The sequence below is a fragment of the Platichthys flesus genome, chromosome 20, assembly GCF_949316205.1.
Source record: "Platichthys flesus chromosome 20, fPlaFle2.1, whole genome shotgun sequence".
NCBI classification, from domain to species: Eukaryota; Metazoa; Chordata; class Actinopteri; order Pleuronectiformes; family Pleuronectidae; genus Platichthys; species Platichthys flesus.
Window position 1 is genome coordinate 6,830,646 of NC_084964.1, and position 17,766 is coordinate 6,848,411.

General features: G+C 42.1%; 1 protein-coding gene across 1 annotated transcript; it reads left to right on the plus strand.

Moving 5' to 3' along the window:
* Positions 1–1,465: 1,465 nt before the first annotated feature.
* LOC133931563 (somatostatin receptor type 5) lies at positions 1,466–2,598 on the plus strand. Its single transcript, XM_062378468.1, has one exon. The coding sequence runs from the start codon at positions 1,585–1,587 to the stop codon at positions 2,596–2,598; it is 1,014 nt and encodes a 337-aa protein (XP_062234452.1). The 5' UTR covers positions 1,466–1,584.
* Positions 2,599–17,766: the final 15,168 nt, after the last annotated feature.

The following is a 17,766-nucleotide window of genomic DNA, read 5'->3' on the forward strand; positions in this document are numbered from 1 at the left end:
GAGCTGTCAGACTTTTCCAAATTTAGCACCCACAAAACAAAGTGTCTCCAGTGAGGTTTTAACAGGGGAGGGGGAGGAGGAGATGGGCTTCATCGTAGGAAGGGCCAGTCTCTGGGGGGGGGGGGGCGTTAAGCCACAAGCTAATCGGGAGTTGAAAGGCATTTATTTTCCATTTAATTGGGGCCAGTTAAAAGTTGAGGGGATGGTGTGTCTAGAGAAATCTGTGGCATCTGATGAATGCACTCTCAGATAAGTTGTTAAGTGCCTTCGGGGAAATTACCGGATGAAGGTTGATTACCCGGCTAGTTTCGCTGGCCGTATTGACTGTGGGTGGCGGAACCAACTGGAGGCTCTTTTTTTCCTGGGGGATGTTCCCGGGGTATTCCAGCTATGCGTGTCAGAGCAGCAACAGGACGGGGTCATCGCTTATCTTCACCAAGCGCCCCACCACCCCTCCCCTGCTGTCTCAACTCCGCTCCCTTGCCACCTTCCCCTTTTTTTCCCTTTTTTGCCTCCCCCAATTCATTATAGATGGCAGTGTAAAAATAGTGCGGAAGGGTGGGAGGAGGATGGACGGAGTCGGAGAAGCAGACAACGGTATCTGTATGTCAAATAGTCAGAAAACAAAAAACCCTGAGAGAATAGACAGGAGGACTTTCTCTTTGACTGTTGGCAGATTTACTCAGTCAGGGCTGTAAAGGTGGGTGGCCCCAGCGATGAGATAGTGTTAATAAATGTGTGCGTGCCAGTTGGTTTAGTTGTGTGATTCCCCCCTGTTGAACTGTGAGGGAGCCAGAGGAAGGGGGGGGGGGGGGGGGGGGGGGGAGAAGGGAATGGGGTGAAGTAAACAGAAGAGGAAAGAAAGATGGAAAGAAAGAGTTATGAAAACAAGAGTATTGTAGCAGATGGGGGCCGGGGTTTACCTTGGAAACAGCATTACAGCAGAGGCACAAGGGAAGCGCTCGGGAGGGGGGCATGAGCCAAGCTGGAGTTTATCACAATCTCTGGAGACTGATGGACGAGAAGAGAAGGGGGGGTAGAAGGGTCCCCCACCCAGTAGAAACAGTCCTCACACACTGTTGGGGGAAGAGATATAAAAGGGCTCCCAGGGAGAAGGAGTGCTCAGGCAAGCGTCTGAGCGGCAGTCCGGCTCATTTCCACATCGCTGTACATCCCTGACAGTGTGTTTACGCAAGAGTGTGTGTGTGTGCGTGTGAGAAAGAGTACGAGTGTCTGACAGAAGTGTGCGGCCGCCACCACTCAAGGATTAAACTTGGACAGCTCATCTTCTCCAGAGAATAAGAAGAGTATTGACTGGGTGGGGGAGGTGATGAAGAGCTGCTGAAGCCGGGCTGGCGTTGAACCTGTGAACACTGTTTGATATTTAGGGGGGGGGGTATTTTTTGTTCGTGTTGTTTAGCCCTCTCCCTCTGAGTAGAGGTGAAGAGGTGACTCTGGAAGTGCTCGCAGAGGAATTTAAGCAGAAGCAGAGATTTGATCCCACTGAGCTGCCACTGGTCTCAGGGCAGTTTTATATGTTTTTTTTTTCTCTTCTTTTAATCATTCACTTGATGCTGAGGCAGAATGGACGGCTCCTCTCTGTTGGACACAGACTACAATGACACTTACTTGGATGAGCGTTTTTTCTTCGAGGACAACATTGATGCGTTTGGCATCACCATGGCCATCCTCTACCCGTTGGTGTGCATCCTGGGACTAGCTGGGAATTCCCTTGTCATCGTCGCCATTTTGAAATTAGACAAAATGTCGTCGTCCACCACGGTGTACATTTTCAACCTGGCGCTGGCCGATGGACTCTTCATGGTTGGTCTGCCATTTATAGCGAGCCAGAACTTCCAGAACCGCTGGGTGTTTGGCGACATCGCATGCAAAGTGGTCATGGTGCTGGACGGCATCAACCAGTTCACCAGCGTCTTCTGCCTGACAGTGATGAGCATCGACCGCTACATGGCACTGGCCGACCCGCTTCGGTTTGCCCGCTGGAGAACGCCGCGCTGCGCAAAGATCGTTTCTGTGGTTCTGTGGCTGTTCTCGCTCCTCACCATCCTCCCCATGGCACTCCACTTCTCGGCGGATAAAGGCCTGTGCATACCAGAGCTCGTCTCGGACTCCTGGTGGCTCGGCATCCTCTCTTACACCTTTGTCATGGGATTCGCTCTGCCGTTCACGATGATGACCGCCTCCTACACGGCGCTCCTGCTCACCCTGCGGCTCCAGCGGCTCAGAAGGTCGACACCAAACCAAGAAAGCCACCGGCTGGAGCGACAGGTCACCAGGATGGTGGTGGCGGTGGTGGTCGTGTTCGGTGTGTGCTGGCTGCCGTTTTACACCTTCAACTTCTGCTCCCTGCATCAAAGTGGTCTGGTCCTGACTTTCGCCAGAGCTTTTGAGTGCATGGTCCTTTTGTCATACTCATGGAGCTGTGCTAATCCCATCCTCTACGCCTGCCTCTCCGACACATTCAGGAGGCACTTCCGCACCCTCCTCTGCCCCATGGTCAAGTCATCTCCCAGCATGCAGTGCAACACTGAACGGTATGACTTGAATGACACAGGGGATGCCACCTTACCCGCATAGAGAGAAGACTAAAGACTGAGTCACCATTTATATCCATTTCCTGCACTGCATGATATCTTCAACCTATTTACTCATTTGATTGTAATTAACCCTCATTTTTGTTTTTATTTGTTATTTTTGAAAAAGTTACAGATTATTTCCACCAAGAAAGAAGTTGAGCATATTTTCTTTAAGCTTGTTATTTCCTGGGTCATTGAGTTTGGTTTCTTCATTACTGTGTATCCACACATGTGTACACAAGGTGAGAACTCATAGCCGTCTCAAAGAACAGTGTCTGATATGATGTCTACAGAGACTCCTGTTGATCGGACACTTCACTGTTTGAGTACCGACTGTGAATCATTCTCACCAGCTGTTAAGTTTACCCTGTCCTCCCTGTGTAAACGAAAGTGGCTTGCTTTCTACTTTCCAATTCCTTTCTCACGAAAATGTCTCGAAAGGTCAAGAAAGGCCAAAAAAACATACTTTCTTCATTCATTTTTTTTCATTTTGACTTCGAGGATTTTCCATAAAGCTCTTCATCCGACAAATCCCCCCCCACTTGTTAAGAGTGCAGCCCCCTCCTCCCGGCTCTGTCTGACTCAGACATGTTGTATAATTTGTCGTCTAATAACTCAGACGGCCGAGCTGACCTGCTCTAGTGCATCTCCTTATACTGCTTTCACCAGGAACTAATGAAATGCGGCTCAAGAGGCTTGAAGTGAGGACAGGTGGAGTGTAAACAGCGTAGCATGGGTCACACGCCTTTGGCCAAACACCAGCACACAAAGACGCACACAGACACACACACACACACAGACAGGCCCCTAGACTCCCACAGCTGGTGGCTTTCGAGTGTTGTATAGCGTGAAATGTGTGTGTGTTTGTGTCTGGGTGGCCGTGTGCATGCATCTCTTGTCATGTATGTTCAGGTTAGGCCGTAGAAGTACTTGTTATTTTCTCACCATGCATTTGCATAGACAACCTGCTGCATTATGAACGTAAATTTGTTACACATGTTGACCTCTAGAGGTCACACCAGAGACCTCACACCTCAAACAACCACTGGATTTTCAAAATATACACAATAAACATGACGACACGCAATTGGTCTTTACATTCCTGGGGCCAGTTCAGGTCACTGGTTACTGGTGGAGAAAAAAATGCCGTTTACAACAATTTCCGATGTGGGCAGACGTAGCAAACTCAGAAATGATTTCCACTTCAACTTACAAAATTAAATTCATCTGTCCTCAGCTAATTTGACTGGCATGTTTGTCATATATTTAGCAGACAGATCTAGATATGTGCAGACTTCATCTATTATCTTCAAAACTTTTCCCAATACTGTTTGAACACTGCCCCCTATCTTTCATGTACATATTGCGATTGCATACGGGTAGCGTTCATTTTTTTTGAAAGGCCAAACCAACCTTAATCCGAATGGACCAAGGATATGTGACGCTGCCATCATGGACACCTGAATGTGTATTTTAAAACAAGTACATGTCCTAACTGGCTGTGGTTTTCTGCTGGGCGTTGATTTGATCAAATTTCCTGTCAGTAAAATGAAAAACCAGCACTTGTCTTTCACTGACGCTGTGAAATGGATAATGGTATTTCTTATTTAAATTGTATTAAGTTAGCTAAATTTTGTTATGAAAATTACAGTAGATGAGACATTTTAAAAGCAGTATTGTGTGTAGCTTCATTTAAAATTCTTTTTTTTGGGGGCATCAATATTATAATTATTTGCACACGTGTGTGTAGAGAATTGTGAGATGGTGTCTCAACCTGTGTGTGTGTGTCTAACCAGATTCGTAAAATGTGTAAAAGAATCAGCAAACGCATGCTGAGTTTTGTGAATGCGCACAGGAATCCTCAAATCTGTAATCAGAATGTGTGTAAAAAAATCTGTAAATGTGCAATTACATTTGCAAGGATCCATCACAGCATCTGAAGACTCAGATTTACACATGTAAAAAGAAATATATCTATTTGTATTTGCATTAAAAATATGTGATGTAAATATGTATAAATGAAATAATCTGTCATAATTTGTATTTTTTAGAGAAATGTATTATATATGATGATATTTTAACATATACCACCGATTACCGATTTGATACTGCGTGTCAGTGTTCTGTTACTGAACTGTTAGTGATACTAAATGTGAATAAAGAAATGTTGAGGGACCCGAACATCAAAGATCACTTCATATTAATCATTAAGGCAGCCACCCTACTTTCTATCCTATAAGTCGCCTCACTTAAATGTTATTGGGATATATTTAGTAAATAATACATTTTTGGATTCCCAAACTGGGTGTCTTCCCAGTCGCCTGCTCCCAGACTTTATCCCGGGGGCTATTCTGTGAACTGGAAAGACTCTGCAAATGTCAAGCCCGCCATAGCTGCGACCCACTTGTGTCTGCTAGCCTGTTCTTGAAAGAGATAATAAACCCTCACCACAGTCGTCTCCCCTGAAAGTGCCAACGGTAAAGATAACACTCAAAGATACACTCAGAAATGATTTCAGTGCACAGCTGAATGAGAAATCATCAAAAGATGGCAGCGATGGAGGATTTGGGTTCTCATCTTTTCTGACAGGGATTCAGCGCCTAAATGTTTGTTACTTCTGGTCAGTTAGTGAGAAACATGTGTTTTTTATCAGTGTTGGAGGAAGAACTCCACCACTGACTCATTTAACTTACAATAGTACAAATATATATATATAATGTAAAACTATGCATTTTCAGGTTAGGATTATAGTACAGACACTTGCTGATATATTTTGTAATGTAAAAGTGAAAAATACTTGAAAATACATCTACTTCACCTTCTGTTTTTCTTTCAAAATGTATAAGGGATAACTAAAACACTCTCTTACATCAGATGACGGTGCCACACGAGAAGAGTTCCAGAAAACAATCTGCAGTCATTGGGATTTACAGTCCAATTTGAAAATGCACTCAAAGTTTGCAAAGACAAGGATTAAATACTAGTCACTGAACAAAGGGAAACAGCGTCTTGGGCCAAAGTGCTACAACAGCTGCAGAAGAGTTCATCCTAGAACAAACAACAACAAAAAAAAAAACACTACACAAGGAAATATCACGCAAGACCTAGAATAATACTGAAGAATGAAAGTGAGTTGAATATCGCACCTACCCTAAAAACACTTAAAGTGATAAAACACTAAAAGGATATAACAAGATAAGCAAGAAGAAAAACAGAAATTGCTAACTAAATGTAGCATCACTGCACAACATTACTGACAGTCACAGGTATCTGCCTGGCCCAATACTATTTGGAGTACAGCGTTCTCCGTTGGTGGGCAAAGTAATCAGCGAGGGCTGGGAATGTAAACAAAGACAGGAAGTGAAGTGAACTGAAATGAAGACAGGGGTGAAACTTAGGCAGAAACCAAAAACCAAACACGAGGAAGACAACAGGACGATTAATCAAACAAAAGATCCACAAAGATAACTCACAAACCAAACACTGGCTCTATGTGAAGTCACGCTCAGATATGAACCAAAGAGTCCCTTCTGGGTTTGAATGTGTCTCACCAGCTATGGATCTTCTTTGTTAAATCAAATCAAGTGTGAAAAGACCCGAAAAGTTTCTGATATTTGTTGTCACCAAAATATAAGGGTGGATTTGGGAAGTAATCTCAGTGCATCATGGGAAACTGCAAACAATTCCAGAGGAAGGAGGCGTTCAGGTTTATCTGAGAGGGTCACTGACTCCCCGGGCATGTTAGCAGTCTCTCGACATTATGGTGGGGGTGCACCGAGGTGGTGGAGTTCAGGAGGGGGGAGTCAGGGGCATGTGTACTTTTACTGTGTCATGACCCCACTGGCTCCATCTTGGCTGAACTTTGAACCCAAACCAGAAGTGCCCTGATATGCAGTTCTCTCATGGGGCCACTAGATGCCAGGTCTCACTCTGAAGTGACTTGGTCGTATTTTTCAGTGTTTAAAACCTCTTGACTTCAGATTGTTTTTGTTTTTGTTCCAATATTCTTTTCGTTGGCATTTAACAATTATGCAAGGCAACAACAAACCCACAAACAACCCTCTCCAACATCCTCTCATGGTTGCAAAGAAGGGAGAGAAAGAAAACAAGTAATTTTATGGAAATATATAAACATTTTACAACAATACTAAAATGAATCAACCAAACTACAGACAAAAAAGCAGTTTTGATACTTTACACAGATTCTTACCTTTAACATATAGGTTGCTCAGCATTTGAGATACAGTATATCAATATATATATATATGGGTCAAACAGAAATAACCCACATGATAAACTTCACTCAGGATAATGTCCAAAGAATTCACTAGGCGAGTGGGCCCATTGATGAAGTTTGTAACGTGGGACGGATGCGAAACTGAAAGAAATGGAAAGCCAGTGTCTGAAGCACGTAGAAGATGCTGATGAAGATGTCAATTTAGAAAGAGCGTGATTCAAGAGATGTTGTTGATAAGGGGGTCAATGTCCAGTAAACAAAAGCATGTTATTTCTGCAGCGGAATGTGTCTTATAGCCTAGTCTGCTCCACCCAGACGTCACCTCTCAACTGAATGCACCAGAGATTTTCCTGTTGATGTGAAAACGTCTGACCCAGAAAATCTCCATGCTGCTCCTGTGGTGACATCCAAGTTTCCGTAAGCCCGACATTCAATTTTATTACATTACATGTCATTTAGCTGACGCTTTTGTCCAAAGCGACTTATATTTTTTGAACACTCAGCATTTATGAGTGTCCATTTAGGGGTTCAGTATCTTGCCAAGGACACTTCGGCATGCAGATGGGGAAGAGTGGGGATTGAACCGGCAACCTTCATGTTGGAGAACGCCCACTCTGCTCCCTTTCTACTGGAAACATCGTCATGGAGCCTTTTTTTTTGCCACAGTCTCCCGCAGTGTCATCTATATTTTAAAGCAACAAATGCATGGATGTTATGGCAGGAATTCATGCTGGAAATATGTTTTTCATGAACTGAATACCCCCCCCCCCCCCCCCCCCACACACACACACACACAAACACACACAATTAATAGGAAGTAACTGTGCCATTGTTTTACATGTCAGTGTTGTCTTGAAGCCAATTAATTCTGACAGTTCCAGGCCGCAAACTTTGTTTTTGTGCTGTATTCAGGGTTACTGTTAGCTTCAAATTGACATGGACTGTCCTCCAGGGCTTTTTGAGAACTATATGTGTAATTTTTTTTCAAGATGGACCGTGTAGATGAATCAAAGGAATCCAAGACTTCTGAAGGAGTTGACCTGATCTTTCCTCATTATATTTTAGAGGAGAGAAAGCAAAAACCTCATGAATGGAACGGTTATTGGTGAAACTCCTTTTTTTTCCTCTTCATTAAATAATTAATTATTATTATTATTATTATTAGGGTTAAATACAAGCAAATCGTGAAAAACACTGTTTTGTGTTGTTTGCTCGAGGCTCTAAAACTGAAAACTGGTGAAATCAGTTGAAAACATTAAGATCCACTTGGTGGCACAAACTAAAGCTCACAAATGAACAACCCTACTAAACTGTGTCTGGGGAATGTGGTGCAGAATTCACAAGGATCTAGTGAATTTGAAATGCTAGGGGATAGTGTTGCCTTTACTAGTTTGAGACTATTCTCAGAAATAAACTCGAGCAAACTAGAAATAAAGTGTCATCTGACTGATTTCTTTCCCTTTAGAAAAAGCCAGGGTAGCTGCTTTTATGCCATGTTTAGCATAAAGAGATTAAAAAGTCCCCGTTCTTTTGAGCTACATCTCTGCATGAGGGCAATAATGTCAATCTCTTGCTTTAAAGAGATATTAAAGAGACATCTGAAAGAACCTTTCAGAACTTAAATAGGGCTAAATTGAGACTAAAGAATGAACTGTGGCCTTCGGAAATTGTTTTTCCAATATCACATTTTGTATGACACAAAACTGAATTCGCTTTTTAATCAAACTAATAATTACATATTGGCCTGTGTATTGTCGCAGTTTCAGGATTCTGTGTACTGAGTTCAGGAGCAGGTCTTTATTTGCAGCAGCTCAATTACTGCAGGTCACATTTCCAATTTCAGAAAGAAAAATACAACAAGCATCACACACGCCAAACAACAGCCCATTCCAGAGAGGCAGGTTAAGAATGGGTACTGAACGAGTGGTGACAAAACCAGACAGCGGCAAAAACCACACAAACAAACAGATTCATTGTTCAATTAAGCTCCATTCAATGGAATGTGCTGTGAGTGATACAAGCTTTAAAGCGAATCGTAACACCTCAATCCAAAAGATCAGACCCATTAAAAGAGATATGTGTGTCTGTTAGTATGTGTGTTCAGTGTGTGTGTGTCCTGTGTGTGTCTTGTGTGAGTGTGTTAGGTCCTAATTAAAGCACTGGCAGACACCAGTTATTTTCATTGGTCGTCTTCTCGCCGACTGATCCAACCTTCACCCTCCACGTGTAATTGAGACCAGATGCAAACTGCCTGAGGGTTTCTCAATAAAGAATATTGATGGGACCCCAGAGAAAAAGAGACAGTATGTCTGTGTGAAGGTGTGTGTGTGTATGTGTGTGTGTGTGTATGTGTGTGTGTGTGTGTGTGTGTGTGCGTGTGTGTGTGTGTGTGTGTGTGTGTGTTTGTGTCAATTAGAAAATTAACATAGTTCACTTGGTGTAAAATGTATCCATTTCTTGATTTCCTTCCCCTCCTCCTTCTTAGTTTTCTCCTCCATTTCTGCCATATTCCCTCATCTTTTTGAAATATCTTCTCTCGCTCGGATTGTGCAACAGGACTACACGTTGGCCAAAATCTGAATCTTTATGACAATAACAAGACACCGCAGCGCCAGGGTGGACCGCAGAAGTGATCGTCCCTCGGCTGTGTTCTCGGAAAGCACACACGTGAACTAGAACTGTTTCATATGTCAGGCTGCTCAGGACATCTGCCCACTGGAGATGATTCTATTGACGGTAATATAAAATATGAAAACCCCCTTTGTACAGATCCGAGCAAATCAAATTTACGCGTGGAGCGGTGTTATTAGCTGTGTTTAAAATACAATACTATAGACTTACATGAGCATGACCATCCACAGCGGCAGCCTCTGGGGCTAGATTCTGTTAAGGAATGCAAATAATCAGCAAAATGCATGTGGGGAAAAAAACTAAGGCCTTCTTTAATGCCGTTTATTTAGTCTAACTCGGCCACACAAAACAGAATCTGTGAGCGGCAGGCTTACTAGCAAGCCAGCATTTCTGCTCTGTGTGCTTAGAGACGGTTCTGCAAACAACGAGGAACGAGAGGAGCGCAAACTGGCCCGTCACTACGCGCTTGCAGTCGCTCACTCGCCAAGTTGCATTTTGAGACGTAGAAGGCGGGGACAGTGGCTGATGCTCCCCTCCTTTGATTGGTCGCTTTGAAAACTCTTCTTCTGGGGGGCAGTTCGAGAAAACAGAGGGACATTGAGCCATCTATACTTCTATAATAATGTTAACAAGCTTAACAAGGTCATGAGCGTGTCTGAGCCTCGTGGAAACCGCAATTGTGCAGAAAAACTTGCTCACTGGCCTTTAGTGTGTAAATACCCATATTTGTGTACCAATTTTTTATCTAGAGAGTAGCATGAGATTTTTACATGGGAGATGCAGCACAGGTAGCGAGGTGAGAGAGCTTCCCAGTTTCTGGCGTATTTTAGAAGAAAATACTTGTAAGCTTAGCGGGTGTACCTGCATATAAAAAACCTGTGTATCTCCACTAACTTTGCTTAAAGAGGTATTAATGAATATGGATTTTAGAGTGTTCTTACTTCACTTGATATCTAACTTTTTACTTAAACTTTAAGACATTCCTAAGACAAACAAGTCACTTATCAGACCGCGACTGTCCCATATTAGTTTTCAGAAATAAATATATATACAACATAAAACACATGATGAAGTTATTTCATTGCTTCTCAAAGTGTTTGGTGTTTGTCTCGTGTCCACTTACAAACAGGAGTCTTCAGAAGCCGTGCACGGTGATAGTTTGAGCTCTGGAATGTGTTGAACTGACATGAATGGAGACAAGCATCTGTGCACATTAAGGCTGCACTGGAACATATCTGATTCTCTTTAGACATGTTTTTCACCTCTCAGTGTGAAAAGCCATTGATCTTTCTTTTCTATCCTTGTTACGTGTGAGAGAAAACAACATTTTCACCACATTGGAGTCGAAACAAATTGTGTCACTTCTAGAAAGATTTCCAGAGAGTGTTTCCAAGGGTGACTTTTCAAAGGTGTTTTTTTCTATCAAGCAGGTTGCAAAGTGAGTAATGTCTGCATTCCTCTCAGCTGCGGCTTGTTGTATCGCTGTGTCGGAGCACACTTAAACCAGAACAGTTTGTATGGAAAAGAAAAAAAGAATCGACCCTCCCTATCCTTTCTGTTTTTGTTTTTTCTTTTACATGATCTAAAAACATATCTTTCCACTTCATTCTGTATCGGAAACGGACCGAACTCATCCATCTTCATTGAGGTCCCTCGAGGGAAACAACAAAAATCGAGGTTCCCATTGGAAATTGTCCCAGGATCATGCAGGGGGCAGAGAGAACAACCAGATGAGGTTTATCAATGAGCTGTTTTTTGGTTGCTGGGGACCTGATGATGGGCCGACTCTCACAGTGATAAGGTACCGACTTTTGCCTGATTGGCCACAGTGTACATCAACTACAGTAACAGCTGCATGAAACATGCAAAAGAAAAAATTGAAAAACAGATTTAAAGAACATGATCATTTCTCCTGGTAAGTTAATGGGAATTTCTGCAGTGTGGCTTTTGGCCATTGTTGCCTTGATCTGCTTGTTATGTTAGGTTAACATGAACCACATGCATTATCTATGCCGCTTATCCTACAAGGGTGATGGAGGGGGGTTTGAGCCAAGGTGGGGTAAACCCTGGAGTATTACAGGGTCAACATATGCATACAAACAACCATTCAAGCTCACATTCACACCTACAGCTAAAGCCAAACTAAGATATTTGTGCTTAATTGGAAAAAGCGATTTCCATAGAAATGGTCTTAAACAGTATCTGCTAAAGGTACGGTGCTTCTCTTTCTTGGGCAGATTTTTTAAATAAACTATGTAGTAACATCCCCTGTCACATCTCAAACAAGATAATGTAATCCTTGTTCTGTCTTCTACTAACACGGGATGGGAGGACGACTTCAAAAAGGGGCCTAGGATAACGTATAGCGCCACAACCGGTTCAGAAAGTATAACAGCTACCACTGAATATGCTGCAACCGTTGTCTCACGGGTATACACCAAATCCTTTTTACAGCACTGTCACGAGTCACTGGGAGCTCTTACGAACAGTTCAGAGAAATTGGAATTTCTGTTGAACGCATTTGATTGGGGAAATTCTTCTCGTGTTTTGGATTTGGTTTTTGTTTGGTTGTTTCACCCTGAAATCTCAGTTTCCCTTCATTTTGTCCTTGTGAAAGTCTGCACCTTTTCCTCATGTGTTTCACTTCTCTTCAGTTATCCCTGCCTCTCTCGTGTATATATAGTCTTTGTGTTTTCATTTGTCCTTGTCAGTTTGTCTTGTAATTTGTATATGTGTGCGCTATCTCCTTTTCCTCATGTTTCTATGTATAGTAATTACTGTGACTTTGATTTTTGGACCAGGCTCTGTCTGTAAGAGCCTTTTATTTGAATCAATTCACCTGGCCTTCTTATTGATAATACTTATAGGAAGGAGATCCGATAGGGAGACCACCATAAAGGGAAATGTATAAAGATTTAGATGTTTTTCTACTCGTCAGGTGGGTGACATCTATTTTTATTTGCTCCCATTGGGTGTATTTCCAACTTTTAGAGATCAGTTGTTTGCCCTGGCAAGTGCGTGCATGAATATGGGGGGGTGGAGCTGCTAAAGGACCAATGAGGGGAGTGGGTTGGTTGTTCTACAGGAGAAAACCCACACAGACACATGTAGAACATGCAAACTCCACACACAAACATGGGAAGAGGATTCAAACCAAGAGCCTGTATTTACAAAATGATACACAATAATAGAATAGGCATAAAGTAAGAATACGTATGTGTCTCTTGAACACTTTGTGATCCAATGCTAGAAGTTACGTGGAGAGAGGAGATTCATGACGTCTATGACTGACCTCTAGGTTTGATAAGGAATGGTTTGAGTTAGTGGCTGCTTTGACGGGGCGTGAAGTACAATGAGCAAATTCTCCCTGTTTACCACTATGTGCTGTTTATTACAATTTAATACAGGGGGATTAATGCAATTACTGTAATCCCTTGTGTAAATTTGTTTGAGTGCTGTTGCCTTTGAAAATGACACATTTTTTTCATATTTGGTCAAATGTATTTTTTGTATTAGTATTTTTTTCTCTAATAAAAGTGGAAATGAATGTGTCTGTCTTACAAATCATCTTGTGTGTGAGAAGGATTCAAATTATTTTTGACAAGATCAGGCTATTTTTCAGCTTTCTCTCTTGTGTCTTTTTCAGTCTTTCGAAGTCTGTCTTTCTCTTCCTTTATAATCTATAAATACAGAAGAGTGAGCACTGGGTTCGACCTGAATTCTGCTGTCAACCAAGTCAAGCAAGCTCTTTGAGGCTTCAACACAACAGAGTGCTCTTAACATCTCACACGATGCATCACGGTCAAGTTAACGCCGCTTGGTTCCAGCAGATAGTTTCTGCTCTACATCATCCAAAAAGTGTCTGGGACCCGGGGTCGAAGGTCACAGGTGTCCCTGGACTTGTTCTCAGAATTATACATCCATCACAAGGAGCCTTCTAAGGAACTTCAGCCACAGCCGAAAAGAAATGGCTGCCTATTCACCAATAACGTTTGCAGCCTTATATCAACTTTGTGGCTCTATAGCCCCTAGTCTCACATATAAACCCACTCTGCTCATTAGCTTCTTCTGCGGACATGGAGGTCTCTACAACATGAACATGAAAGGGGAAAGGTTTGGAGAAAAGCTATAAGTGAACCTTGGTTTTCTCTCATAACAATGAAAAAGGTATTGTCATCCTATATGATGACATCTGTGTCCGCCAGTTGTTGTTTAAACCCAAATGCCCAATTAAGTTGACATTTAAACCGTATAGACTATAATGCAATGTGAAAAAAACAGATCCTAATTAAAATGCTTTGTATTGTTCATTATCTCTCTGTATCTCTTTCTCTGACAGCTTTTTGCATTGAAGGAGAGCAGCTCTGATGGGTGCAATCATTTCTGAAAAAAGTACAGAATCACAAATAATTACATGCAGAAATTAAGCATAATAGGGGCAGCCACAATTATTTCTGTTGTCAAGATGCTTTGTTCCTGTATTGTGACTCTAGATGGGTTTTACAAGAAAGTTACAGGAATCAGGACTCAGGTTTGAGAACACTGAAGCACACTCAGTCAGGCTGAAGAGCATCCTTGATATCGCACTGGCACAAAAGCTTTCAGGATCTATTGAATTCAACTCTATTGGAGGCACAAAGGTTGCGTCTGTATAAAATGAAATGATAACAAACATATAATTAAAATCATAGCAGCAATCGAAATTTTAAAAGACATGCAGTCATTTGTTCCAGTGTTTCCAGAAACAAGAGAAATACCTTGTGTTCCATTGTTTTTAGAAATCATAAACACACTCTTCTTAGGGTTGAACACAATATCAAACTGTAAACCATAATCTGAGCAGACTCCAAGTAGCTGCTAGAAGCCAGCACTATAAGGAGACAAAACTATTAAATCATCAGCATACAAAAGATGGTTGATCAGCCTGTCCTCCACCAAACATCCAGTCACACATTCCTTTCACTTTTTGTAAAGATCATCTGTATACAGCTTGAAAATAACAGATGACAGAACCCATCGGTCATGAGGAAAGCTGTAGATATATTCTTACCCCATCTAACTTGCATGGTTTGATGTGAATAACAAAAGTGCAAAATCCATATCAGGTACGGGGGGAACTGCTCGCTCTCGTAATTTTACAGTTTACCATGATTGATTCAGTGAAATGCTGTAGATACATCCAAGAAACACAATTTGCTTCAGTGTGTATATACACAAATCCATGCCAGGTTTCCTTTAAAAAACAAAGTGATTGTCAGCGGTTATTATGTATTCTTGAAGTCTATCCAAGACAAGTGGTTATAGTACTTTGGAAAGTATACGACCCAGAGAAATTGGCCTGTAATTTTCCATACTGGATATTCTTCCAGTTTTGTTTTTCACAACTAAATGCGTCAGGCAACATGACATGCATCAGCGGACCAGTAAAACGAACAGCGAGTAACACTGAGATCCTGTGGCTTGTATATTTCAGGTGTACTGATGCTACACGGCCAAGGCCACATGATTGTTCACTGCAGATTTCTCAATAGCACAGCACACCTCACCAGGTCTTATAACCATATATAAAAAATTGTTGATCAACTTTGTGTGAAGGCTTTTGATTCAGTTTAAGTTTGTGCTGTATGCAATTTCCAATGGATTCCCGTCTCTTCATAGGAGCGATGACATGAGTTTGTTGTTCAGCTTGGTGGTACTTTGCATCGGTGCACGGAGCATGTGACAACTCACTGCAGCGTCCGATCACAGTAGTATGTGATCCACCGGTCATCGGGGGGATTCACATTCTGTGAAATGTTTCTGCACAACGCTGGAGGTTCGTGCTGCAGACACATTTCAGCGGACATGACATCATCATATGTCGTCCAGGTGGAGAGGACATTCCTCGTGTAAATTCACATGTTGCAGAGACTGGCAGTGTTTGACGTTTCATTCGGGCAGCAGACCACCTGCTGTGGCATCAGTTGGAATCCAACGCTGCATCGATTCAGATTGATTGGTTGATCTGCTCGGCATGGCATGGCATTATGTTTAAGTGACATCTGCACAGAGTCGGTCTTTTGTTATGAATAACTCTCGCTTGTAATCTGTATTCCACTTTCACCACATGCTGCCACTATCACACGGACACAATACTGTTTTTTAGCTGTGTACTTAAAGGGTCCTAAAAAGTCAATGTCTTAAATCCTTAATGAAATTGAAATCACGCTTTGCATATGTTATAATGGGTTATACTATGTGGCTCTTCTCATTCTTCTCAAGCAAACTGTATTGAAAACATTTGTTATATTTCATCTAAACACCTCGACACTATTCAAGACTTCCAAGTCTTGGAGAGGAGGGGCCTGGGGATTGTCGTCTTTAAAATACTCACGTTCTCTTTTTCTTTCTCCTCTATTTTCATAAAAATGACTTAAACTTTAAAGGGGGATTCTGGTATTTTTCCTTGTTGGGTGGGTTAATAGATGCTACTTTCAGAAACCTTTGGATACGGTCCAGTAGATCACCTCCAACGGCAGCCGTAACATGGTGGCAGTTGCTACAATGCAATCTGATGGGGCAACTGACTGTGAAGTCGTCCTACAGGCAAAACAAATAAAAAAAGAACACGTGTGATACTCACCCTATATTTGATGATAAGGAGTAGAGGGGCTATTCTCTCTTTCTCTTCACATACTTCATAATATCTGTTCAATACACACATGTCCAAGAGCACTCGTTCAGATTAACATTCAGGAAGTTCTCACACAGTATTATTTGTGCCACTCAACTGCTTTGCTGGTCAGTCTTCAACCTTCACATTATCCACTGAAGTGGGTCTTTTCAATCATTGCACTTGAAACTGGAAATGTTCTTAAAAGCAAACACTATGACATCATCCTCACATTCATATTTAAATGTCAATCTCCACTGTCTATGCTCCTCCATGAGAGAGACCCACACGCAGAGCATCAGAAGTGCACATAACACTGAAAACTGATAGCCGGAGTATAATCAGCTTTCAAGATTTGTGAAGAGGCGCTGGCTGCATACATCCACTCACATGTGAGCTACTTGTCAATTTCAAACAACAAACAATGATAAGTTTTAATTAATTTTTAACAACTACAATGTGGGTTTTCAGGGACAATTTCAAAGAAGATGCTGATGTTGCCCATCTGCGTCTCAGAGGTCGTTCTACAGTGCAGTAAAATTGCTTAAATCTTAAATGAAATTTTGTGAATGTAAGATATAGTGCCGCGCACTAACACTGTTTCGGGTTCTCAACGGTCGCGGAGTGTTACATAAGGTGTTCAATGTGATGCGTCTTGGAATGCACTAGAAGCTGCTGTATCTTGGAGCTGAGGCACGCAATAAAGAAGTCAACTCATTATATTCATTCCGGTCTCCAGTGGTTATAACAAACTATTACAGGGAAGAGCCAGCAGGTTTCCCCCAGAGAACCTCCAACTTGAGCAGGTTGATAAGGAGAGAGGTGATAAGGAGAAAGCTATTATCTGGGGCAGGAATGCTGTGGCTACATGTAGTGAGTCGGATCTTAAAACGTGTTCTAAGGACCTTTGTGGTGGGTAAGGGTTTCCCTGGTTTTGGTAAAGAATTATTTCTGATTTATAAATTGGACATGAGAGCATGGACAATTAATTTCAGTGTTTTCCTAATGTGAGTGCTGACGAGATGGTAAATGGAAATAAAAGTGACCCCCGGAGGGAACTGTGGGGAACTCCACAGCTTGTAATGGAGGAAAGTGAGATATGGTCACAAAGAGAAACAAGGCATCTTTGGTTCAATACATTAAAGTTTAACCATCCAAGGTCTGCCTCAGATCGACCCATCCAGCTTTTTCGCGAGCAACTTGTGAGTTAACTACAAAAGATATCAAATTACATTAAGCCAAAATATTGTCCAGTTTAAGTTTGAGTACCCTGGAGAAATCACACACACAATTATTAAGTGGGTGAAGCCATCAAGGCGTTCAGAGGCAGCGAAAGGAAATGATTATAAAGGGACATTAAAGAATTATTAAAACAAAGATGGATAGCGAAACAAAAGCAAACTACAATGGGATGACCCATACTCCCTGGGCCTGGTCTGTCTTGACCTGGTGTGACACTGACAAGAAGTGCCTCTCAGTTGGTTGCACTAAAATATTGAAATCAATAAAAAATGTATGTGAGGCCAAAAATGGCCTAAGAAAATTTTCTCTCCTCAAGCCAAACAGCAGGGGACATCTCTTGTCGGGTGAGATCGTCCTTTTCGGATGTTTCGGGGGGGGGGGGGGGGGGGCACAGGTAGATAGAAAAA

Excerpts from the sequence above, each read along its gene's own strand:
- LOC133931563 (XM_062378468.1), top strand. The coding sequence starts at position 1,585 with ATGGACGGCTCCTCTCTGTTGGACACAGACTACAATGACACTTACTTG.